The sequence below is a fragment of the Anser brachyrhynchus genome (assembly GCF_964034855.1).
Source record: "Anser brachyrhynchus genome assembly, chromosome: 1".
Taxonomy (NCBI): Eukaryota; Metazoa; Chordata; class Aves; order Anseriformes; family Anatidae; genus Anser; species Anser brachyrhynchus.
Window position 1 is genome coordinate 203,965,692 of NC_137694.1, and position 24,812 is coordinate 203,990,503.

The 24,812-nt window shown below is 43.3% G+C and overlaps 1 protein-coding gene and 1 long non-coding RNA gene across 4 annotated transcripts in view; one reads left to right on the forward strand and one right to left on the reverse strand.

Moving 5' to 3' along the window:
• Positions 1-24,812, reverse strand: part of LOC308183180 — a 441,868-nt gene that overhangs the window by 227,453 nt on the left and 189,603 nt on the right. The window lies entirely within an intron of this gene.
• The window catches only part of ME3 (malic enzyme 3), a 124,623-nt gene that overhangs the window by 72,798 nt on the left and 27,013 nt on the right, over positions 1-24,812 (forward strand). For all 3 annotated transcript variants that reach the window (XM_080575202.1, XM_080575201.1, XM_080575203.1), the window contains exons 4-6: positions 13,197-13,272; positions 18,386-18,547; positions 22,414-22,517. In XM_080575202.1, coding sequence (XP_080431328.1) covers positions 13,197-13,272; positions 18,386-18,547; positions 22,414-22,517 — 342 coding nt within the window. The remainder of the gene's footprint in view (positions 1-13,196; positions 13,273-18,385; positions 18,548-22,413; positions 22,518-24,812) is intronic.

The following is a 24,812-nucleotide window of genomic DNA, read 5'->3' on the forward strand; positions in this document are numbered from 1 at the left end:
AATTAAATATAACAGAGCAGGGTTTGCAGCTTTCTGAGACGCTAAACAAGGAAAGGGAGGAGGAATCTTAGTGCATTGATCCCATTAGTAGAGTCACTGTTATCCTATTAAATGCTTCCACTAGCCCTGAAAGCCTTGGGACTGTGGCTAGGAGTCCTTTTTGCTTTAGACTGAAGAAGCAAAGTCCTCTACAAAGAAAAATTAAGCATAGTAATGCATAAGTGCATAGTATTATGACTTTTTCCTCTTTTGCTTTTTCATTCTTTTTCAGTGTAAAATGTCCTTACTGAATATTGTGGAGTTCCTTATACAGCACAGGACTGAACATGTGCAATGCAGTTTTAAAGGTATTTTTTAAGCTGGAGGATCAGTTTCACGATTAAAAAATAGTGACAGAATCTTTGAAAAGAGACTCCATATTTTTTCACAAGGAGAAAGCAGAGAAGCGAACTTATTTCAGGGCATGGAATCAGGGTTTTAGTTCTTGTGTAACAGTAAGAAACAGTTTATTAGAGTGACATAAGCCCACAGCCTGTTGAGACAGTGGATAATTCATAAGCATGTTGGTATTCAAAAATATAGAGCTGTCAGTTGCTCTGCAAAAGCTTTTGGCATCCCCTGAGAGCAGGACTGGAACAGGTTGGTGCATCACCACCAGAGGAAAGCTAGAGGGACAGACAAAACTTGCCTGGGTTCACTGTCCTTTTCTGGAGATGTAAATGTCCTCGAGGACTGGTTGCAGAACAATGTAAAACATGTTGGGATGAAGTTGAACTCAGAGAATGAAAGCTAACAGGATGCAGATGTGCTAAAATTAAGTCTGACAGAATAATGATCTTTGTCCCTGGTGAAAAACGAGCAAGTGAAACATCAGTCAATCTACAGAATTGTCTTGTCAACGGATCTGGCTCTGCTGAGGGCTTTTTTTCAATTGTGTTGTTCAATCAAAGCAGCAGGAAACAAAGTTACCTGCCATTTCTAGACACGTTAACCCCAAACCAAACGGATGTTAGAACAAAGGCGTAACCCTCATAGGTTTGTCACTAACCAGTGAATTGTCTGCGATCCCTCTTCTATAAAACCGTGAAGACCAAAAGCGAGCGGGAAGGATGGATTTTGAGTTGTTGGCCTGAAACTGATGTTTTGAAATCCTTTTAGGTGGTCCGTAATTCTTGCAAAAACACTGGCTGTCATAATGTCTCTTGTTGCCACCAGCAAGGTTCAGACTTCTTCCAGAAGCAGCTGAAATTGGTGTAGGAGGAGCTGGGTGTGTTTTATGAGCCGTGTTTAAGTAACACCACCGTGAGCAGATGGGTCTTGTAACAGGTTGAAGGGAAAATCTGTGGAAAGGACCGTGGTGTGCAGTCAGGAAGCCCTGAGAGGCTGGCAGGGGTTAAGCTGGGAGATGGTCCTAAGTTTGGGACCAGCTTATGGAGCAACAAGCAGAGCGTGGCTGGAGGAGGTGAGGAGGAAACAGCTAGCACAGAGGGAGCCCAGGGCTGCTGTGAACGCTCAGCCTGTCTCGAAACCCCTGCTGAGAGATGGCAGGGTGGCTCGTGGGCTCCCACTGCTCCCCGTGTGCTGACCCTGCTTTTCCCAGGCAGGTTGTTTCAGCATGCTGTACCCCCATCCTTGCCCCAGCTCTCTTCCCCCTTCAGTAAAGTGACTCACTGAATGGGGAGAGGAGGTAATAAAGGAGCCACTGGGCGTAAGGACAGAAAGGCTTTTGCATCAGCTGTGACCTCAGGTACTGTGAAGACTGGAGGCATGGGATGGATATTGTTGGGGTTATGAGGTTCTGCCAGGGCTGTTACATTGGGATGGGGGAGAAGAAGGATTCAAGTCTGTTTCTTCATTAGGAAATTTGTCAGTGCTCTTCTTTCCGTATCTCCACTCTACTCTCTTTCTCCATTACTTTTCCTAAGAAATATGTACATGAAAAATCTCTAACACTGAAGAGACACTTCTATGGACATGAGATAAAGCTTCGGGCCTGCTGTAGTTAGCAGCAAAGTCTGAAATTAACTTGTGAGGGTCAGGCATTCTCCTGCTGCCAGAGGTGATTTGGATTTTGTTGAAATTCCCTGGTTTACCAGGAGAAGCTCAAAGGAAGAGGTGGAGCTGGCCAAAAGAAGCGGTTGACCTAGAGAAGGAAATTCAAGAGGATGTGTTCACATTTAATCTGGCATAAATCTGTGCTGCTGTCACAAGGAACAACCCCACCTTAAACAAAAAATGTCACAGGCAGGGAGGAGGGAGGAGAAATATTTAGAATAATGAATACCAGGATGTAAATTGGAGGGGAAATAACACCAGCTATCATGAAAACCTTTGATAGCAATATCCATTGGGCTGTATAACAGTCTCCCATAGACTATGCATTGTGACTTGGGCACAATTTTAAAAAGGAACAATCTTTTTTTTTAGCTGGTCATTTATATATTTATATTTTTAAAAGATGCATTTTTATTATAAATTTTTAAATTGATTTTTTTATTTTTTGCTGTACTGCAAGGCAACTGTGAGATGCTCTGTTATGTTGCTGTATAATAGCTGTGCCAGAGCACTCTCATCCTCTAGTAGCAGGGCATCCATGTCTGAAAGAGAAGAGAAATCAACAGGCAGCATAAAGAGGAGTTTTGCAATTGCCAAAGACTTTCCCAACAGGTCTACAGTCTACATGGAGTGCAGGGTTCTGTGTTTTGATAAGGCAATTCTTACCTCCTTGCTTTCCTCTGTATTTTCAGAAGTGCCTTTTCACTTACACCAAAGGGAAAACTCTGTGTGCAAATACACAATTCAAACACTTGGACAATGAGCAAGTCACACACATTTTCAGTATATGACTGTGGAAGACTTACTGTAAAAGCTGCTGATATGCTCAGTACTTGCTACAATTTACGTGAAATAAAATATAAAAATAAAACAAATTATTAGGTGGATTCACTAAGGCAGAACATGCCAGGTTAGATTTAACTTATTTGAAAGTTGATTGCTCTGCTATTGTCAATATACTTTTTTTTTTTTTTTTTTGGTCAAACTTTATCCTGATTTTGTGTTCAATCTCGGGGTTCCCTGCAGTGTACTTTAAAAGCAAAGGTGTGGGTCTTGGAAGAAATTTCTCAGCACAGGAAGGAAATATAATCAGGGTAGGATTTAATTTAGCTTCCCAGAGGGTTTTGATCCCACCTTAACCTCTACTATGAAGTAAAATAGAATACATTATGTGCTTAGCAGTTACAACAGATAAGGGCTCCTTGGTCAACATCCGCGGGCAATAGCACTGATTGCCCATCTCAACGCCTTTCTCTTTGTAATCCTGTAATCTTCCAATTGCTGAGATACTGCCAGGGTCCAACACACAGGCTGCTCTAGGACTCAGCCTCCAAAAGGCAAAAAAGAATCAGGGGTTAGCCAGCTTTTCCTGTACTTGAAGTTGTTCTTCAGCTGGGGGCTTCAAGCTGCTTGAGCATGATGAGCTTAAATAGAGCAAAGGATGCTGAATTTCAGAAGTGCCTACTCTTGCTGGTTAGTAGGATCCTAGGGTGGTGTTATCTTATGTCTCACCTCAAAGCCTGGTCTTTACCCATGTGCATCTGTAAATTTATGTGTAGGTGGCAGAGTAGTTATGAATGTCCTGGATTCATGAGCAAAAAGGGAGCTCTGGGTGCTGAGGGTCACCGAGAATCAGCCCCCGCGCCGCAGGCCTGCTTGGCTCCAACCCTGCCCTTGGCTCCAGGGGCTGAATCCTTACATAGCCCTTCTCAGAGCTCCTCCTAGACACCACTGTTGAAACACCACTGCTGAAAATGGCATGGAAGGAATCGTTTTCTGAAGTTTTGAAATACAAACAGGATTTAACTGTTGAATTATGCCATGACAGTTCTCTGGTTAACCCTTTTGTCCTGAGAATCCAGTAGGAACAAGCAACTTGTGACAAGCCAGAAGCAATGTGAATTTGTTCACCTCCTCCCTTAGTCCTAGACTATGAATAGCAAAGATTGGTTGGGGACCTAATGCCGCCCCTCTGCGTTTTTACATTGCTGTGTAATGACCAATATCAGTAGTTACACTATGGTGGTCTTTCTCCACCATTGTCCCCATGGAGAGGAAAAGAGGGCTATCTATTCTTCAGGCTGTCTCCTAACTAGCACAGCCAAGGAATCCAGAATTCCTCCCAATCACTGTCCACTGTCCCTTTACACTTCTCATTTGCAATGCCTTCTGTTCCCTTCCACATCCCTTTCATCCCTTCCCATATCCGCCTGTGCTCCACCATGGACCCCCACCAGCTGGTGCTTCTCCCCTTCCATCACCAGTTTTCTAGGGAGCAGTGAGCACAGCTTCGGGTCCCCTCTGTTTCCCTGTCTCTGCATTTTTGACCCTGAGACCCCCATAGCTATCCTCTTTTACCATTTGTTTTTCCCTGCAGGCAGCTTTCTCCTGCTGTTCTGCTTTCTGCTTACTCCTATAGCCCAGACAGGCTCAGAGGTTTTGCTAGGGCTGGGCTAGTGAGGGCTCGGTAGGAATGAGGTGTGAAGGAACGCATGTTGTGTCTGGCTGCAAGCTGTCTTTTTGGCCAGCTGTCAAAGTAATTGTCAGGGGCAGGTCTGTGTTACCCTCTCCAGAGTGCTGGGGACATGAACCCCTTTATCTTTTCCCTTAATCTCAACAGTGAACCCCTTTATCTTTTCCCTTAATCTCAGCAGCGATTTCTATAAAACGGCGTAGGAACAAACATCTTTGAGACCTTTGCCTTTCTGATAAATTTGTTTGAGATGAACCAGCAGGTAAGAGGGGACACAGAATGATTGTATAAGCTCCCGTTTCCTGGAAAAACCGCTAAAAGGGTGTTACTAGCGTGACAAACTAGGACATGGATATGAAAGCTTAGCTTTAGGCTCTGATCTGAACCATCCTGCTGGGGCAGGGTTTGGATTATGCCAAAGAACTTGAAGCACTGCAGCTTCCACTGCAGGCTTCGTGCATTGCTCTCTGCCTTTGCGAGCCATCACCCTTATGTACACATGCAAATCACTCTGTTCCTGATCTTCAGCAGTTTCCTACAGCTTAGCTGCTTGCCTTCCCTCAGGATCACAGAGATTTCCCTGTGTGTGTATAGGGGGTTATGGAGAGTGAATCTTCCATTACTGTACCTTGGAGCCTGCATCTCCTGGCTCCCACACTGAATTTTGGTTTTCCTGCCTAAACTATATGATGACAACTTTAAAAACACTTATAGTACTAATGCAATCATTCACCTCACAGATTATTTAAAATTAAATTTCATAGCATACTTAAATTACAGGATTTTGCCTTACGAATCTCTGTATAAATTTCATCAGTAGTTGACTGTACTCTATTTCTCTTATTTTTCCATAGCACCTCAGTGCACTGCTCAGTGCCCTACAATTTACAAAGAAAATTACCTAAACCAACAGAAAGTTCTTGGCTTTTATTGTAAACAAATCTGTAAAAATAACTGGTGAATCACCACAGAGATTTTGTCCAATGTGATGAATTAGTTGTACTGTATTTAGACAAATCAGTGCATGCTAGCACATACTTTCTCTCCAAAGCCTGTAGCCCGCAGGCATTTATAATCTTGAGCTCCCTAAAAGAGCCAAACAATTTCAAAGTTTATTTTGTTGTTCCTGAAGGCTCTTATCCTGTTCTGGCAGAGACACGAACCAAAAAATCAACAATAGGGGTGCAGCTGGTGGAAATGTCTCTAGAAACTCGTGTTGCTCACCCTGTCAATTTTGTGTATGAGTCTTGAAAGTGTAAATAAATAAAACCAAAAGTAGGGCTGTACTGTAATCACAATTTACCGCATCTCTAGCACAGACTAACATTGAATCCACAGAGTGTGTCGTCTAGCATATTCTTTTGGCAAGGCAGGGACAATTTTCTGTGGTTAGCATGCAACGAAAGCCAAGGCTATCTGCTGATCTCTCCCGTGTGTATGTCCCTGTTGCAGCAGTGGGCAGCCGAATTACCTACCGGTCATCTGGGCTTCAGGCATAGTGTGACCAAACCCAAAAGAGCACAGAGTGGCTTGCAGGAGCAGTCAGCATCCTTCCACAAGGACAAGCCAACTTGTTTTCTTTCCTGAGCATGAAGGTAATTTTGCCAGGTGAACCTCAACATCGTTCTGAGACAGTCTTGCTCAAAGCTTTCCAAGAGTGTTGCGCCTTGATGTGAGGCAATGGCTGTAATCACTGAGAAGGCCAGCTTGTGCCATGCTTTTCAAAGATGATCTTTGGGTGATCTTCAAAGGTCCCTTCCAAACCAAAGCCCTTTACAATACATGGTATCTCAGTGCAGGTTTCTGACCAGTGTCTCACAATTTCATTGCTGTTCAGCAGCAGCCTCATGCTGTTAGTGGACGCTGGCAGAGATGTGACTCATCTCTTTTGTTTGTTGCTTCTTTAACTAATGGCTTCCCGGGGACTTCCTACCCATTTTGAGGGAAGTTCAGGCCCTGCTAAGTCAAAACAGTCAGGGACTTTAATGTGGGCAGGTCTTCATGAACTTCAGGTTTTGAGATGTTTAACCTTTGTCGTGAGCATTTTTATTCTGAGAATGAACCTTTCCTTTGTGGATGAAAGCACTGAATTATGATGCCTGCCTGTCTGATTTAACTATTCTGAGTATGTTCGTTTTCTTAATGCTGATCCACCTGGTCGTCTTTGTCCAGTCCTTACTTGTGGAGCAAATACTCATCATAGCACCCAGACTAGAATTTAAGAAATGGAAAGAAAATGTAACAAAAGTTTGATTTTTGTTGCCATATTCATGATTTAGCCTTGCAGTTCATTACATGCACACACACAGAGCAAAACTCCTTGCAAGTGTCCCTGTCTTATCTTGGATGAAAAGCAGTGTGTAATAGGGACCTTGGCTACCTTTTTCATTTTCTTCCCTTCGTCAGTCCCTCTTCTCAGGAACAAGTAGTTATATACGAAGAATGTTGGTAGACAATTAAACAAAACATCTTTGATGTTTCTTTTCTGAGATCCAGTAAACAAGATTGATGGATGGATTGCTGTGCATACAGCACTTGGAATTTGCACTTGGTTTTTTTTGCGTTCTTCTTGCTAGATACCAAACCCTGACTGAGCCTGACCATTGCAGTATCTGTAAAAATTTGATAGTAGTGTGAAAATACATTCCTCCCTTACTGAGAAAGTATCTTCCTCTTCTTAGAATAGTCCTTCTACAGTAGTGAGGGAGAAAATGAGTGAGGGAGGAAAAGAAAGATGAAGCTGCGTTGGTTGGGTGGTTTTCTTTGTGCTTTTCAACTCTTTACAACTCCTGAGGTTTTTAGATCCTTCTAGAGGTGTTTCTTTTCCTCCACAAGGACATAAATACCATACAAATAAGGTCCTATCTCAGCCAGTAAGGGAAGTTCACGTGGAACAAAGGCTAGCTTCATGCCAGTATACAAATCAGTGAGCCAGGGCCATCATCTGCTCTGCTCCTCTGTGTCTTTTGACCAGGATGGTAAAGGTGGTTGATATAATTGCTGCCTGTCATCACCTATGATAATGTAGAGAGGCCATTAATTGTCTGGATGTAAACAGGCAACTAAAGTCATCAGTGCTACCCAAAACTACAGCACAGAACAACGCTGTAACAGAAGCACAGCAGTGGCCAAAGAGGTTTTACATGGTTCCTAGAAAAGCAAAGGCATGGATTGCAGTGGATTTCTGTTTGATTACATGTCAGAGGCAGCAGTAGGCTAGAAAAGTGGGAAGAGGCAACACCAGGAGGGCTGCAAGCACAGCCGCAGAAGCAGGAGCAGTTGCTGAAGAAAAAGGAGAGAGAGACTTTTGGGTAGAAAATGAGGAGAGATTTGGAGCTGTGAGGAAATAAGTTGCATAAGCTTTTTCACTCCCCTCTGTGTTTTGGGAAATGAAGCTTTGCACATTCTCTGTTAATAAACAATAGTGCTTTAGAGATAACACTCCTGGCTCCACCACACGCTGTTTCTTCTAAGGAGAAATAGCTCACAATGCAGCATTGCTAACCGTGAAGATCAGAAAGGGGAATGCTACTTTGCCTTTTTGAAGAAGTAAGCTCTCATTGAATGAAAGCATTACAGAGTATTTCTGTTTCTTAATACCTGAAACATATTAAAATTTGCTCCTTCCAAAATGTCTAAAAGAAATGAATGTTATTCTAAAAAGCTACCACCAGTGTCTGGCATTGCATCCTTGTCTGTCTCCATCTGTCCTGTCTCCCTTGTCCCTGAACTCTTTCTAAAATGAGCCTTGCAGTTCTGGGATTGTCTTCACTGTGGATCTTTCATAATGCCATCAGGATTGCCAAGATTTAACCCTTACAGCAGGATTCTTCAACTTGTGTGCATGGTAAGCTGTGTAGCTTTACAATTCCTGGAGCACTTCCATGCAGCCAGAACAAAACCAGAAAGGAAAATAAATCTCTGATTTAGGCATGAGAAAAAGTGTCGTGTGGTATGGGTGAACATATCCAACCCCTCTGACAAATTCTGCAGTGATGGTCAGCAGTCTGCAGGATCCAGCAGTCCAGTTCAGGCAGCTTGACTTGACTTGCTGAAATCCATACAGAATTGTTTCAGAGACAAATTAAGAAGTTGTAACATTCCTTGAGGTTTCCTGGAACCTTTCAGATGTGCTCAGAGGCACAGTGAAATCTAGTCTGACTTCCACCATAACTAAGGAAGGCTGTAGTGAAACCAGTGATGTTAATGGAAAAAAAGAGGAGACTGGAGCTCTAAAACCCTAATGAATGGAGAGCAAAGCACTCTGAATTACCACCACAAAGGTAACAGCTCCACGAAGGCTACCCTTTAGCCAGAAATAGCGGTACAGTTTGTACATTCTGGCTTGACATTGCTGGGACAGTTCATTTTTACTATGCTCTATTTCTTGTATTTTTAGCCCTTTACATGTGTGTCTGGCTTCCAGCTAGCTGTACACATAGCTTCTTCTCTAAGGGAGAATGGCTAAATCCATGTAAACTGGCAAGTTCCTTGGCACAGGTGAGTTTTCAGGGCTGGAAAACCAGGATGTTTGTGCACCTCACACAGTGCCCATGTTATGTGACTTGATTGAAATCACTTACCTTTTTAGGATTTTATTTTAATTGAATCATTTTTACTGAATCTCAGATGGATTCAAGTAAAACAGCCTTGCTGACTTTTCATTTCTCTGAAGCATTTTATCAAACATAATCCCAAGAGAGATGGAGAAGATACGGTGGTAAAGGCAGAATCTGTTTAGTTTGCATTCTTTCTTCAGAATGCTTAGCCTGCATCTTTTCCTCAGTAAAAGAAAATCAAGTTAATTGATTTTCTTTCCACTTGAATGTTTCTTATTTACTAGTGGTCCACATGGACCAGCCTGTCTCTCTCAGTATTTAGAGCTCTACCTGCTGTCCTTAGAGGCACAGATAAGCTTTTGCTCCTGTTACCTCTCCTATAAACTATGTACCCATGAGAGAAACCTGGCTGCTACTCTTCCTTATTCAGTCATCAGCAAACCTTTTGCTGAGTTCAGCTTGCACAGCTTGTTTATTCCTTCTGCCTGGCTTGCAGGAGGGATTTTTGGAAAGATTAACCCTCAGCCAATTTCATACATCTTACTGCAGTGGATAAGTTGGCCAGCTCATCTCTGTGGGTAACCATTGCTGTCAGGTGGGCGAGCATGACTCTTTTGGGACTCACTCAGAATGAGGACTTACCTATGACCCCTGGACACAAGAAGTCACTTTTTGACTAAAATCTGACATGTGCCTCTGCCATCCTCTTAAAAACACGGTGAGCTCGCTGAGCTGGCTGTCAGAGTTGTTATTTCATAGTGCCCGCATCTTCCAGCTCACCACTACCAGAGTCACCTTCTGAATGCCTGAACACCAAGTGGAGGCCAGAGAGCCTGGAGCAGCTTCAGGAATGTGCTCCAGCTGAGTGCCTAGAGGCACTGGAAACTTTTGTGTTTTGTTGAAACCGGGCCTTTGGCTCTCTGGTTCAGTGATGAAGGAATATATGAGGCTGTGCCCAGTTCCCCATGCGGTTGTGTCAGTGAGAGACGTCACGTTCCCCTGATGGATGCCCCTTTCTGCTCCTAGAAGCTTCCCTTCCAAAGCTGGTAGTGCCATTAGTGTGTTAATTGTTAGTCTAAATTAACCCATCCAATTTTGCCCGGAGTAAAACAAGGAGTAGTTTTTCTTCTGAACTGCTCCATGCATGTGACTGCAGAGAAAAGCAGCTAGGACTGAGAACCTGGTCCATGTCGCGGCCTAAATGCAGAGTCAAAATATGTCATAGCCATTTTGTTTCCAGAAAAGGGTCCATGAAAGCCAGCATGCTCAATGGAGGGTCCTGCTTAACATCAAATAAACATAATATTAAGAAAGGGAATGGAAATTCTGAGAGGGGTGCCTCTCCATGCTTGGTTCTCAGCCACCAATTCGGCTGTCGAAGCCAGGCCAGTCCTTCCTCAGGCAAAACATGCCATGGTGATAGCAGACAGGGCCCTTCTCCTGAGCAACACAGAGCAGTCTTCAGGCTTTAGAAGACCCAGACTCTCTTCTCCTTGGTCCAGCAGGACTGGAAACCGTCCCACTGTCCTCCCAAGGAAACAGAGTCAGGAGCTCTTCTGAGGCAGTGGGCATTTGCCCTCTCTACTTTGTGTGAAACTGCCACTGTTAACCTGGTGGTGGGCAAACAGTTGGATTTCAGCTTCTACTGTGCGCAGTGAGTGTCTTCCTGAGGTTGAATAGCTGGTGGACTCGTGGCAGTACTGAAGCAATCTGAATGTGTGAGGCACACAGCTAGACAACTAAGTAAGAAATGTCTTTGTTATGTATGGAAAATGCTTATTGAAACCATACCATTCTTTTTACAAGCATGTCATAACTTGAAGTATCTGCAATTATGTTACTAATTTGTGCTTTCAAGTCTTGGTTAATAACTCCTCAAAACGTGGATGGCAGCAATACAGCACCCCTTGTTTATGAAGATTAACATCTGTGAATAATGCCTTTGAGATAGGCCATGCGTATGCGATTAGCTCATTGGTTACTGGGCACAGATTTAACTGTTTATTTTATGCTGAATAAATGAACCATTACTTTCCTTTTTTGCATTTCTGATCTTTCTCTGTGATTGTGACTTGATCAGTGTTGAAGTCAGCACTTTTATTTTTCTTCTTTTCAAAGAAAAAGGCTTTTTCATTAGGATTCCCACAATTGACCGTGGGAAGATATCTGCCCTCCTGGAAGAGTCGTATGGGAGAAGTCCATGCCAGAGAGAGTAGCCCAGTGATGTTTGTTTATTCATCACTCACAGCGACTTACAATGGAAGTTGTTTTCAAGCGTCTTCTCTAAAAATAAGACTTTTACTAGCTCACATTTCACTTTAGAACCCCAAACTGTGACCTGATCTGAACTTACAGGGGCTGAACAATAGTAGGGACGTGTAAGCAGCAAAAACGCATTTCTCCATTGTTCCAGCTGCTTTCCAACGCAATGCTAATCACCAGCACAACTCCTGCTTTTGTGAGCAGATAACAAGGCAAGTAAAATCTGTGCCTCGGCCTGCCAAGAGGAGTCATCAAGTTAAAGCCCCTGATTTGTGCTGATGAGCAACATAAGCAATTTACCCTGAGACACATATGGAGGAGGCTGCTGCTTTGGGGTTAGCACTGCTAAAACGGAGCATCAAAAAATCTCAAAGTATCTGAGCAGAGATCAGTTAATGTGAATAATACTATCTTGGGTATTGGAAGAATCCCTGGTAAGGATACTATTTTTGGTAATAACAGCAAAGAGGAGAAAAGTAAGCCACAAGTCTAAAGCATGTTCCAAGAATGCTGTCTTCTAGTTGTGAATTTTGTTAAAAAGAAGGCATTTTCATTTAAACAATGATGACCTTTTTGTTGAGAAATGTTTAGTCTTAGTGCAATCAAGTATGCTATTGCCAGTGCTGATACTTCGTACTGAGGCTTCATCCAAAGATTTACTTTTCTGTTTCATTTCTCATAATTTTGAGTGTTTTTCAATAGGTGAATGCAAGTATCAAAAATTGGGGTGAGATATTCAGGAAAAATATGGTGTTGCAAGGGTAAGTTTGATGTGGTCAGAATGTTCACATTACAGGGGTTCACAGTGACAACTGATTTTGCCGTGACAATGGAGGTATGGATTGTGTTACCGAGTGAAGTCATATATAAGTACCAAGCCTGTGTTATAGACAGTCACTGTCTCCACTTCTTAAATATGAGCCCTTTTTAAGGTATCTGCAGACGTAGCCCCAAGGCCACAGCTACTTATCAAGCTCAGGCTAGATTAACACAGCAAGCCAACCTTTCCTTGACATGTTTACAGTCCCTTGAGACAAAGATCAAAAAGGGATACAGTTGCTAGGAGCAAAACAGATTTCTCTGAGATCATCTGGCATAGTTTGGCAAAGGCTTGGTGAGAACGCCAGACCCAGAGGGTCTGTGCTTTAGACTGGCTCAGGCTGGATTTAACTTTAGTTCCTTACAGTATAGTTGTTAATACCAAAAGATGTCATTTGGACTCCCGATACAGTCTGTTGATACAGACTGTATTCTGGAGCAATTTCTGTATTTCTGGAACATGATTCAGCTCCATCCTGGATCCATCTCTCATATAGGCCAGGTGGTCAAACTCCAGAAGGGCTAACAAATTTTTGGAGCTCAGTTGACTAGAGAGGGGACCCAAAATGTCTAGCTCTGCAGTTGCTGATATTGGTAGCTGGGTGAGAAGGATGACACTTCAACTGTTTGAACTGCCAACAATAAGCTCCTCATGAAAGAATGTATAAGAAGGCTTGAGGTAAAATCATCGGGCTCCCTTATAGTTATCAGAACTGTTTTAACAAGAAAGCTCTTCTGAACCAAGGCAGAGTTTGCTCCCCAAAACATGACATTTCACAAGGGTGAAATGTGCAACACCAGTGGCTGTTGAGTAAAGTTACCATTAAGGGTTTTGAGCCTTGGGGTTCTGAAATGAGAATTAAACTTCATATTGGCAATCTCGTCTCCTTTCCATGCAAGCGAATAGCCTGTTTTTGTGCTCTGTAGCTCATTTCCTTGAATTTTTGAGTTTCACCTGTTCTATTTTTTCTTGGAGTTTCTAATTTTACTACAAGTGTTTTTCTTTCTTTTTTTTGTTTCTTCCCTAGGGGGCTGTTTATCACCATCCATGACAAAGGCCATATTGCAACAATGCTTAACTCTTGGCCTGAAGAAAATATTAAGGTATGTGGCGTGTCTTCTATGGGCTGGGAAATTCAAAGAAGTTGGGCGCAAAATGGATATTGAATGGAACCATTTGGAATTATTGCAGAATTGCCTATTTGAAAGGACAAGATAAAAAGTCTTCCCTGCCTCGAAGAGTTTCCAGGCTAGTGGTTGGACCTAAGAGAATCTGTCGTGTGCATGTAGTCAAGAACATCTTTATTAAAGGTAGCAGGACCTTGGTCAAAAAAACAGCGTTCATGATAATAAATTCATACAGAATCAAGGCCTTAGTGAAGATTTAAGAATGCTGTTGAAGAATGCTGTGGCTAACTCACAACTTGTTAGATATACAAAGCTCTTTAAGATATTTCTGTAACTGACTTGCTTGTAGGATTCTTCCCAAACCCAATGAGTCATGCAGCATCCAGAACACTGCCAACTTTGCAAATAACGTTTGATATCCAGCAGCTGAAGAAATTACTGACACCCCACCTAACAAGTGATCTTGTGAAGTGTTTTTCTCTAGGGCTCAGGGCTGGGCAAGTCCCTGGCATAAAATGAAGTCAACACTTAAGACAGGTCATGCCAATCGCCTCCTTCCATCAGTTTGAAAGTACATGTGCTTGGGAATTTCCCTGGCTATTGACAGAGGTTCAGTCTCCTATCAGTAAGCTGTTTCTTCCAGGAAGAAAGTTTGGAAGCAGTGAAAATCTTGCAAGCATATTCCATTTCTAAGAAGAGAAAGAAAGAAAGAAAGAGAGAGAGAGAGAGAGAGAAAGAGAGAGAGAGAGAGAGAGAGAGAGAGAAAGAAAGAAAGAAAGAAAGAAAGAAAGAAAGAAAGAAAGAAAGAAAAGAAAGAAAGAAAGAAAGAAAAAGAAAGAAAGAAAGAAAGAAAGAAAGAAAGAAAGAAAGAAAGAAAGAAAGAAAGAAAGAAAGAAAGAAAGAAAGAAAGAAAGAAAGAAAGAAAGAAAGAAAGAGAAAGAAGGAAAGAAAGAAAGAAAGAGAAAGAAGGAAAGAAGGAAATTGAACATGTTTCCAGAAAATATAATCCTATTTGTTGTCTTTGGAACCATAGAGAACAAATGCAAACTAGATATTTTGTCCTTGCTCTGTCCAAAAATCTCAGTATTTCCATTTGTTTCTGATCAGGATTGAGAGCACAACTCATTATGGCCAATAGGTATGTTTTTGCAGATGGGGAAACTGGCACACAAAGATTAGGCTATTGTTGAAACATCGCTCTCTGGCACCCAAACCAGACTATAGGAAAGGCAGTAGTCCATGAAGGAGATTCAGACTATCTACTTTCTGAATTTGCCAGACTACAAAGGTAGCTAATTACATCACTATCTGTGTTTTGGACCACAGGGTTCCCTATGTGTTTGTACGGAGAATACTCCATGCCTGAACTAGCAGGCATTTAAACACTCGAGATTTTCAGATAAGTAGGGAGGTACCTGAACTGCACCTAAGACCCCGGAGGAACATGATTTTTGAACAGGCTCAGACCATGTGGAACACTAGCAGCAAGTGCCATTAAAGACAGTGAAGAAACATCGGGAGATGCTGCCCCACTTTTTCCTTCGTGGTTCTTTAGATCTTCATGGCAATAGCATTTACTGTGGCAATGGGAAATCTAAGTTATATATCTGAGTCCTCTGCCTGGAAATGCTGGAATAGTTATCTGCTGAGCTTAGCAAAGCCTCGGCCAAGCTCTGATGTGCCCCACCCCCACCCCTACTATTGTAGCTGGGCTGTTGGGAAAGAATCAAAGGGACAGAAGTGGAATGAACAAGAAGCCATTTCTGAGCATATTAATGTGGGAGAATGTTTTTTTGTGTGTGTGTCTTCCAGGGTTGCTAATGAATCTGTCCGTGAAGAAACATTGGATCAAATGTGGGCAGACCTTATCAGTGCCTCCCCTTGTTGGTTTTCCCTCTGGTTCATTAATCTTGTACTCTTTTCTGCACCATGGCCCAACTAGAGCAGGAGGAATGCAGGGAATCATACAGGATAGCATTGTGGTAGGATGCTCTCCTGGGAAATGGGTTCAAACCACCTCAAACTGAGGATAATCTATAAACGTCCTATTCCAAGACAAGTGTGCTGCCTTACAAGCCATTGGATTGACCTTCCTTCCTTCCTTCCTTCCTTCCTTCCTTCCTTCCTTCCTTCCTTCCTTCCTTCCTTCCTTCCTTCCTTCCTTCCTTCCTTCCTTCCTTCCTTCCTTCCTTCCTTTCCGTAGGGTGTTCCCCTGAAAAGCACACTCACCGTCTTGAGTCCCATACAGGATTACTGCTATACAAGGCTACTCACACTTATCTTTCTACATAGTGTTTTCTGTTGGCACACTCAAAGCAGAGTATAGGTTCATGCTGGGAAAGTTGTCCTCGTGCAATCAGTGCACAGATGTGGGAATGCCAGCAGCGGCACTTACCTTTTGGCATTGCCTCAGCAGCTTGGAGATCAGCGTAGTGCTCTGGATCACCTAGCCTATGGTCCAGAGCCATATCAGTTAACATCGACTGCCTGAAGACCTGGTGCCTAATCTCCACTTGTTAGTACTTCAGTGATCAATGAAGAGGGAGATGAGCATCTTCAAAGGGAAATGCTCCTTTTGCCCCTTCCCAAAGCAGAGGGTTGAGATGCACCCTGGAGGCTTCCACCTCTCCCCATCAACTATGAAAGAAGCTTAAAAAACTAGTTAGATGATTGACTTGAATGCACACCTAAGTTTCAGCCAAAGATTTGGCTGCAGTAATCAGGAAAATTTTTAGCACAGCTGGAAGTAGAAAGCAAGTTCCTAACTGGTAAACCAGTGGTTCAGTTATTGGGCTCTGTCCTGCCCAGGCAGAGATTAATGTCCTGTTTGTTGAGTTATGATCACAAGAGCAATCAAAAACATTATTTTAATGTGCTTGTGCATCAGGTATCCACCGAAGCTTTGCTTTTTTTTTTCTGTTTTTTTTTCTGTTTTTTAAATCCAAAGAACCACAAACAAATGTGAATCCAGTTTCCCCTCTCTGACACAGGCAGCAACGCAAATGTTGCTCCTGTATTTTTCAGTGTTACCTTGGAGATCTTTGGGACCAATAGAGAATATAAGTGCTATGGAGAAGTTTTTAGGCTTGCCTGAAAATGCTTATTTATTTGGATGAAAGGGAATCTGTGCTCCAGAGAAATATTTTGGTTCACTATAACTTAATATAAAAAAATAGTACAAAAAATCTGCATAGTTAGAATTTTGACTCCTTTTCATGTAATTTGCATCAGTTTCTGGATAAACCTGTAGCAGTGCCTGTGCTTGCTGCTTTTGCTATTCCCAGTACTGCTTTCCAGTCCCAATTGCACCCAGGGTGTGGTAAGGAACTGAGCGCACACCCAAAAACAGATGGAGTACACCCAAAAAGAGACTTTCCCATCACTGACTAACACTTGACTCAGAAAGAAAAACAAATAGGAAAACATCCCCAAATGGAGTAATTATGTGTATCACTGTCATGACTGTGAATTCCCTGTGGCAGGGATTGTTCAGCCTCTGGCCTGATAGGTGTATATAGTCGTTCTAGTTTTAATAGTCTTTACATTGAATTTTCATTTACCTTCAGGAATTCTCGCTCCTAGTGACAAGGGACTGGCAACAAGACAACAACAAATATTCAGCGTGTAGGAGGAACATTTCAAAATAACCCTTATTACATATTGGTTGTCGCTATTACTACGTACACTACAGCCCTGGAATGCATCATGCACATTACCACCCTGAAACTACCGGAGCGGTTTTTTTGCTAAAGGGCACAATAAATGTAAAAAGCAGAATAGATGTGTGTCCTGTGTATTTATAGTTTATCCTCAGGCTTACTCGTTAACTATGTAATGTAATGTAATTCTCTTCTCCTGTTACAAACAGCGGTTTAGGTTGAGGGAGAAAATAGCCTAGGGAGGTGTGTATAGTTTATGTTGAATAAAAGCATCTGATTGTTCATTGTAAATCCACAGTGCAAAAGTTTAAGTCCTTCCATGGCTCCTCCCTTTAATCATCTGAAATATGCAGGGAAAGGAGGCTAAAAGAAATCAATATGCTTCACCCTGAAACCGAAAAGTCCATAAGGAGATGTATTCCATTCCTAAACAAGGCAATGCTGTTCCATCCCAGCGCTGAACACATCTTTATTATCCCCACCCAAAAAGGAAGTACATCTGTTGAGATAGCTGCTGATCCCCCATTCTCTTATTTCTTACTAAAGCACGTGCATGTGTGTTCAGTTTAACATTAACATTGCTCATCAGCAAATAAAAAAAAAAAAACTCTGTATCTTCTTCTTTGAAACCCAAGCTAGACTGTGCACTAGAGTTGCCCACAGTCCATTTGATGTGAGTGCCCTGTTCTTTGAAGTGCTGGGACAGTGATGGAAGTGGAAGTTTGTTGGGGTCTTTGCAGCTTTTCTCCCACAGAGGGACTGGACTCCAGTATCTTCCTGCTCTTAGTGCATTTCAGAACTGCCCAAAGAAGTGCCTGACCCTAGGGACAAAACTGACAATTAGAGTAGTTAGCCTAAAATTTGTGAAGCTAAGTGAAATCTGCTTGGTCATTTGTCTGCTAAGGTCCCAGTGCTGTACAGGGTGGGTTGAACAGCTCAGCTTTGGGCTTCTAATTTGGACATCATTAAGCATGCTTTTTTTTTCCCTCTTGTCACAAAGAAATGATGCAGTAGTGAGAATAACAGAAGGCTATGGAACAGAGGAACACTTTTGTACAGGGCTCTTCTTCCAGAAAAAAAAAAAGGAGAGGCCATCAAGGCCAGATATGTTTTGCGCAGCTCCTGGTTGTACAGGTGAGGATGCAGAAAGAGCCATGCCGGGTGGGTTCTGCTACCCGTGGGTTGAAGTGTTGGCAAGCAGAGATGCTGCTGTGCCACACTGAGAGCAGCTACCCATCGGCCACGTTGTCTCCACCCCAAAATGACCAGCCCTGTGTCACTGACAGCCAATTTACATGGTGTCATGTAGAAGGAGCAAATATCCACTGCACGATACAACTGCAAAATGGCATTGTCGTGAAGACAGTAGAGCTATTTTTGCTGATTAAGCCTTGGTAACACCATACACCACTCTCTTTTCATCCTCCTAGGCTATCGTGGTGACAGATGGAGAGAGGATTCTTGGTTTAGGAGATCTAGGAAGTTATGGCATGGGTATCCCTGTGGGAAAGCTTGCTTTGTACACAGCTTGTGGTGGAGTTCACCCACAACAGTGTCTCCCTGTCCTGCTGGATGTTGGCACAGACAATGAGGTAAGACTTACAGTTTTTCGTAAATCTGACGGGGGAGAAGGAATCGAGATTAATACTTAACTGAGGCCAGTTCCCTAAATGTGGAGACAAAGCCAGAAACATCCAAGATGAGATGATGGCTAGACCAGCACTGCAGGGAAGTGACCAGGTTGCATTCCTGTTTGATACTCGAGAAACTTTTGCTCTTACGGGGAACTGCAATGAACGCTGAATAGCCTTATGGTCCCCTGGTGAGAAGAGTGTTGCCAGTTGGAGCTGAAGGATCAGCTCCACCTTTCAGTACGGCAATGTGAGTTAAAAGATTTCGGGCAGGAAGATCAAGATTTATTCTTCTTGTGGTAATTGTGAGAAAATAGACAGATACCCTTGTCTACATAGAGATGACTATATGCCAGAAAATAGAGAATCCCTGCTGGGTGGTTTGGGAATGATTAATTTCAGTGTTTTGTCAGATTGCACATTTTACTACACATGATAACCAGACAGGAGGACTCCATCTGTTTGCAGATTTTTGCCTTATGACTCTGGCTCAGAAAGGCTGAAGTGCAACATTTTAGCAATGCCAGAATGGACATCTGGGAGGATGTATTTTTTTTTAATGAATATCCTATAGTTATTTGTGATGGCCAGACTTTGTCCACTGATGTAAAATGTACTTGTGCCTCACTTGACCCCAAGTAAACCAAACACATGTTTCTGGAGAGAAATAAAAAATCTGGGGGGTAAAAGCTTTAAGCTTGTGTATGAAGAGAGATGTTAGCATGAGTGCCTGATGTTTTCAGATAAACCTGTGCTTGCTGGAAAGCTAGATTTTATGTATGTCTTTAATTCCAGCCCCATGTGTCTTGCACTGGACATTGAATAGAAAGAAAGAAAAATCAGTAACCATAGATGACATCTAGGATGAGATTCCCAATTACCTTTGCAGTCCTTGGACCCAAATCTATTTTATCCCTCTGATATAGTGGCCTGTCATAGACTGGTGGAGTACAGGGTGTACCCATCTCAGCCTGATCCATAGTCTTTCCTGAAAAGTTGGATCTCAGAGTTTGGACCTTCTGAGGCTAAAGCAGGAATTCTCTTTTTGGAATTTCCAGTCAGTAGCGCATTGTACTTCAGCTTGACTCTTTAGAATCATAGAATGATAGAATCAATCAGGTTGGGAAAGACCTCTAAGATCTAGTCCAACCTTTAACCTACTACCAACGTCCACCACTAAACCATGCTACTAAGCTCTAATCTACACCTTTCCTGAAGACTTCCAGGGATGGTGACTCAGCCACTTCCCTGGGCAGCCTGTTCCAATGCTGCACAACCCTTTCAGTAAAGAAATTTCTCCTAATATCCAAACCAAACCACCCCAGTGCAACTTCAGGCTATTTCCCCTCAGCTTATCACATGGTGTTTGGGAGAAGAGCCCAATCCCCACCTCTCTACAACCTCCTTTAAGGTAACTGTAAAGTACAGTAAGGTCTCCCCTGAGCCTCCTCTTCTCCAGGCTGAACAATCCCACCTCCCTCAGCCGTTCCTCGTAAGACTTGTTCTCCAGACCCCTCACCAGCTTTGTTGCCCTTCTTCGGACACACTCCAGCGTCTCAATGTCCTTCTTGTAGTGGGGGACACCAAGCTGAACACAGTGCTCAAGGTGTGGCTCACCAGAGCCACGGAAGGACAATCACCTCTCTGGTCCTCCTGGTCATGCTATTTCTGATACAAGCCAGGATGCTGTCGGCCTTCTTGCCCACCTGAGCACACCACTGCTTCGTACTCATCCAGCTATCGACGACTACCCCCAGGTCCCTTCCCAACAAGCAGCTTTCCAGCCACTCTTCCCCCAGCCTGTGGCACTGCATGGGGTTGTTTTGCCCCAAGGGCAGGACCCAGCATTTTGCCTTCTCGAACCTCATACTGTCGGCCTCAACCCATCAGTCCAGCCTATCCAGATCCCTCTGCAGAGCTCTCCTACCGTTGAGCAGATGAACACCGGCGCCTAACTTGGCGTTGTCTGCAAACTTACTGAGAGCGATCTTTTCATCTCTTCCTCCTCCTCCATACTGGTCTACACCACCAAGTGCTGGCATGCTCTGAGCCTCCCAGCTGGAGCTCTCCTCCAGACGGACCTGGGTGTAAGTGCTTCCCCACCCATGGGAAGCTCCTGACCATACGTAACCATCTGTTTCTATTACAGCATCTGGGGAGGGACCACTAAAATCCAAAGTGGCACCAGCAATTTTTTAGACATCTACAAAAGTCAACGAGTTTCAGAGAAAGGGACTCCCAGAATCAGTCTCTGGGGCTTGGGCACTTTCATTCCACCCAAGGTTATGTGCAGCTTGTGACCAGGAACTTCTCTGTGGAAGCAGTTTTCACAGTTGGGATTGCAGTGTAGAAGTTGCTGTTTTCTAGCAATGTAAACAATGTATTTACTCACAATACAAGTAATTTGTTTATTCGTTTAATGACTTTCTCGTGCATACACCCAGCCTAACCCAACCCTCAGCACATCTTAGCAACACCCTTCTCCATGAATAAACCCATTTATCAGCGTAGAAATCAGCACCTCCTGTAGGCATTCATCCTGTTCATCTCTGACTATTAATATAGGGTGAGCCTAGGGTGACTGTCTTGCTAACACAGGCATCTCAGGTAGAATGGAGTAAATGTAGCAGTCATACTACATTTCCAGCAACAATCCCGAGCTTGTCTTTCTGACAGTCCATAATACTTTGTAAACTCTCAGCAAATCGGTCTTTTCAGAGCTTGGCGTTTCTCACCTTGCCTAAGAGACCCTTTTGTACCCCATGAACAGGCCCATGGTACCAAAGGAACAGTCAGCAAAGTGATGCTCAAGGTCTGCGCTGTTTCATGGCCCTGAAGAGTTAAAGTACCAAACTCAGAGGAAAACCTCTTTCATATTTCCTTCTAAAGGAAAACAGCTGTGGCTGTAAAAACAGATCTGATTTTAGCCCACCTGCCAATATTTGGGGCGCATACGGCTGCAGGACAATAGGTTTGTGGTGGCTCATCCCCTTCTCGTATTTATGATTCAGTTCCTGAAATCAGAAGGGAAATTGAGTTGTTTTGCAAGTGACAAACCAAGGTGTTGGCCCACCTGTCTCCTGCCGCTTGTCCTGTGATTTTTCCCGAAATATGTGCAGTTTCCATGCTGAGGCAGTCCTTTTTAGATGGCTTAGGGGTCCTGACTTACCACCTGGTGGGCTGGCTGGAGGAGCGGCCTGGTTTTGTATTCACGGCAGGCACTGAAAAATAAACTAATCTGGTATGAAAATACCCTTTCCTGACTGACACCTGCAGATAACTGGAGCCGAGTGCTAGCTGGGTGAAAGGCTGTGGAACATCTTGGCATCTGATCACGGGTTCTGGCCAGCTCTGGGCTAGCACCCAGAGGCCTACATGACACTTGTCATTTCAGGTTACTTCAGGCAATCTTCGTTGCTCAAAGTACTGTTTATGGCCAGCACCTTTCCTGGTAACCTTCAGTGCAAAATCGAGTGCTGACTGAACAGTGAACACCCCCACACAAGATCAGCTTTTTACAGTGGGCATGAGACACCTCAGCAGGGAGTCTTGGTAGTGCTGTTTTGGGGACGCAGAGCCTCGTCTCCTACTGCAGTCAAGAAGCATTAAATGCCTCCGATTTTATTTCCACAAAAAGATAGTCCACAGCGCAGCTTACTTCTTACAGAAACACTTTCTGCTCAGGAGAACCGGAGTGAGCTTGCCTTCACTGCAAAGTGAGTAAAATTAATATGACTGCAACAGGCAAACTTTTTGGGTAGGCTGGCACATAAATCTCCATCCAGCCGTGGAAGAGACGCTGTCAACAGAATTGCTTTGTGTCCTAGGCTCTCCTGAGTGATCCACTCTATATTGGACTGAAACACAAGAGGGTTCGTGGGAAACAATACGACGAACTGATTGATGAGTTTATGCAGGCAGTTACCAACAAGTAAGTGGGATTATATACATGGCTTCTCTGAGCTGCTTCCATTTAAGAACAAATGTTGCAACTCTTGAAATAAACATTAGTGTAATTGATTGTACAAGCAAAGAAAGGTCATTTAAATGCAAATCTCCTGGGTGGTCTACAAATGACTCTTTGTGCTTGAGCACTCTGTGTCAAAATTATTTATGTCTTTGGAGAACTGAAATGGGACTGACTATTTATAACCATTTCCTGTCCATATAGGCCAGAGGTGTCAAACATACGCCCTGCGGGCTGTATCTGGTCTCCATCATGCATTTATGAGACTCATTCAGCACAGGCAGAATCTAAACTTTGGTTTGTTTACATTTTGTACAGGAAGTGTCTAGCTCTCACCATTGTGAAGGAAATCTTCTAATTGGAAATGTCGTGTTACTCCTCGTGACGATGTCTGCGTGAGCCTACAGACAGCCTGTCTGTCACTTAGCAAAAATAGCAGCTTCCCTGCTGGCATTTAAGTCTGTGGAGTGAGGAGGCCAGGTTTATAAACATTGTCTTTTTAACGCTGAGACAAACTGAGTGCATATTTCCTCTTACTGACTAGCAGGGATTTGGGGTTTCTGCTGTAGCAGGGAGTTTGATGTGGAAAGAGCAGAGCTACACCTCAATGCTGTATGTGCACCTCTTGCACTACATTGATTTCCCCTTTCAGAAAAAAATGAAAATACATTAAAATCTGTATGACTATCTGGAGGGATTTCCATAAGAAGGAAGTTGGGAACAACTCTTTAAGGAGAAAATAATAATGATCGGAAAACCCCAAGCTCCTGAGCAGCCTTTCCTAAAGCAGCAGATGACAAGATGACACTGATGAGGAGTGGCAGAGAGCAGAGCCTGCACCTGATTCATGGGCTGCTGCACGTCCATATATTGTAGGGTCTTGTCTTGCCAGCTGAAGGAGCTGTGTTTGATCTTTTCTCTTTCTGTGTCTCCGAACAGCTGCATGTGTGTGTTCCTGCATAAATGGAAGGGGGTGGGTGGCACATGTGTCACTCCCTTGAGTTAGGAGACACCATGTCCAGTGTCTAATGACAGCACCTTCCTGTCCACTGAGAAGCATATATTTACGTACGATCCAACTGCCTAGCTGTCTGTGCATGGGGGGATGTAGGAAACAAGGGGCTGCAATGCAGAGGATGATTCAGTCACAGCTGACGAACCAAGTTTGAGAGTGTGTCATGGAGAATTTCAGCATCTGTTGATGTGGTAGCTCCAGACAGCGTTGTGCTGCACACTGTGCATGTGCAATGCTGCTGTTAGGACACGAGTCTCTCCTTTGCTGCTCAGCAGCATGGTGTAGACATGTCCCATATAACAGCAGGCCAGTACATCACCCTTCCCAGCTGCAGGTGCCCCATACTGTGCGAAGATAGTCCCAGTTGGCCCCTGCTGTAGCTCCTATATCTGTGAGCATAAACACAGCAACACTGCTCTGCCTGTTGGGTTCAGAATACCTAAGGATGATTGCATAGGAGAGAATTTCATGCCTGTATTCCAGTTTGTCCTCCTTTTTATTTGATAAGAAAGCTTGACTTAAATGTCAGTTCATTGCAGTGCAGTTTTACATTAGAAACTTGTGGAGTATTCAGGGGGAAAAATTCGTGGAGGCTAGAAAACTGGTAAAACACAATTGAGAAATTACAGGAGGCTCTAGAAGTAGAAAAGATTTAAGAGTTGTCAAGATTGATTTGTTTCATTTTTTCTTCATTTTTTTTTTCTCTTCCTGTTTTGATTGTAATCACTAATTAAAATTAATCCACCAAGGAAACTGTCCCACTTCCTTCTGGCCAGGAGACCACAGGGGTATTGCAGTGTCATTGCTGCTGATGGAATGGGAATGATGCAATGAGAACCCAGGTTGTGGTCTCAGCCAGCAGAAATATGGCTCTGAGATTTAAACTTGTGACATTAAATGCTGAACTGGTTGTACCTACTTCTGTGATGTCAGTGAGAGGGCCAGAAAGACAATTTGCCTCTTCTGTGCTTACTGCTAGAAGAGAAGGATTGGCTGTTATTTTCCTGTGTTTAGTTTACATGAGCTAATCTTCACGTTGAAAGGAGAAGACACTCACCCATGAAATAATGAGCTCCTATCTTTTGAGGAAGTGATTTCTTGTCTAATCATTTCATCCGAGTACTGAGAATCAAGTTCCTGGGGCCTCTGTCCCAGCCTTTCTATTTCTCTCAGCCAGGATGACTTGTCTGAACACAGCAAGCCCCCAAAAAGTTATCTACAAAGTGGGGCTGGAAACTTTGCAC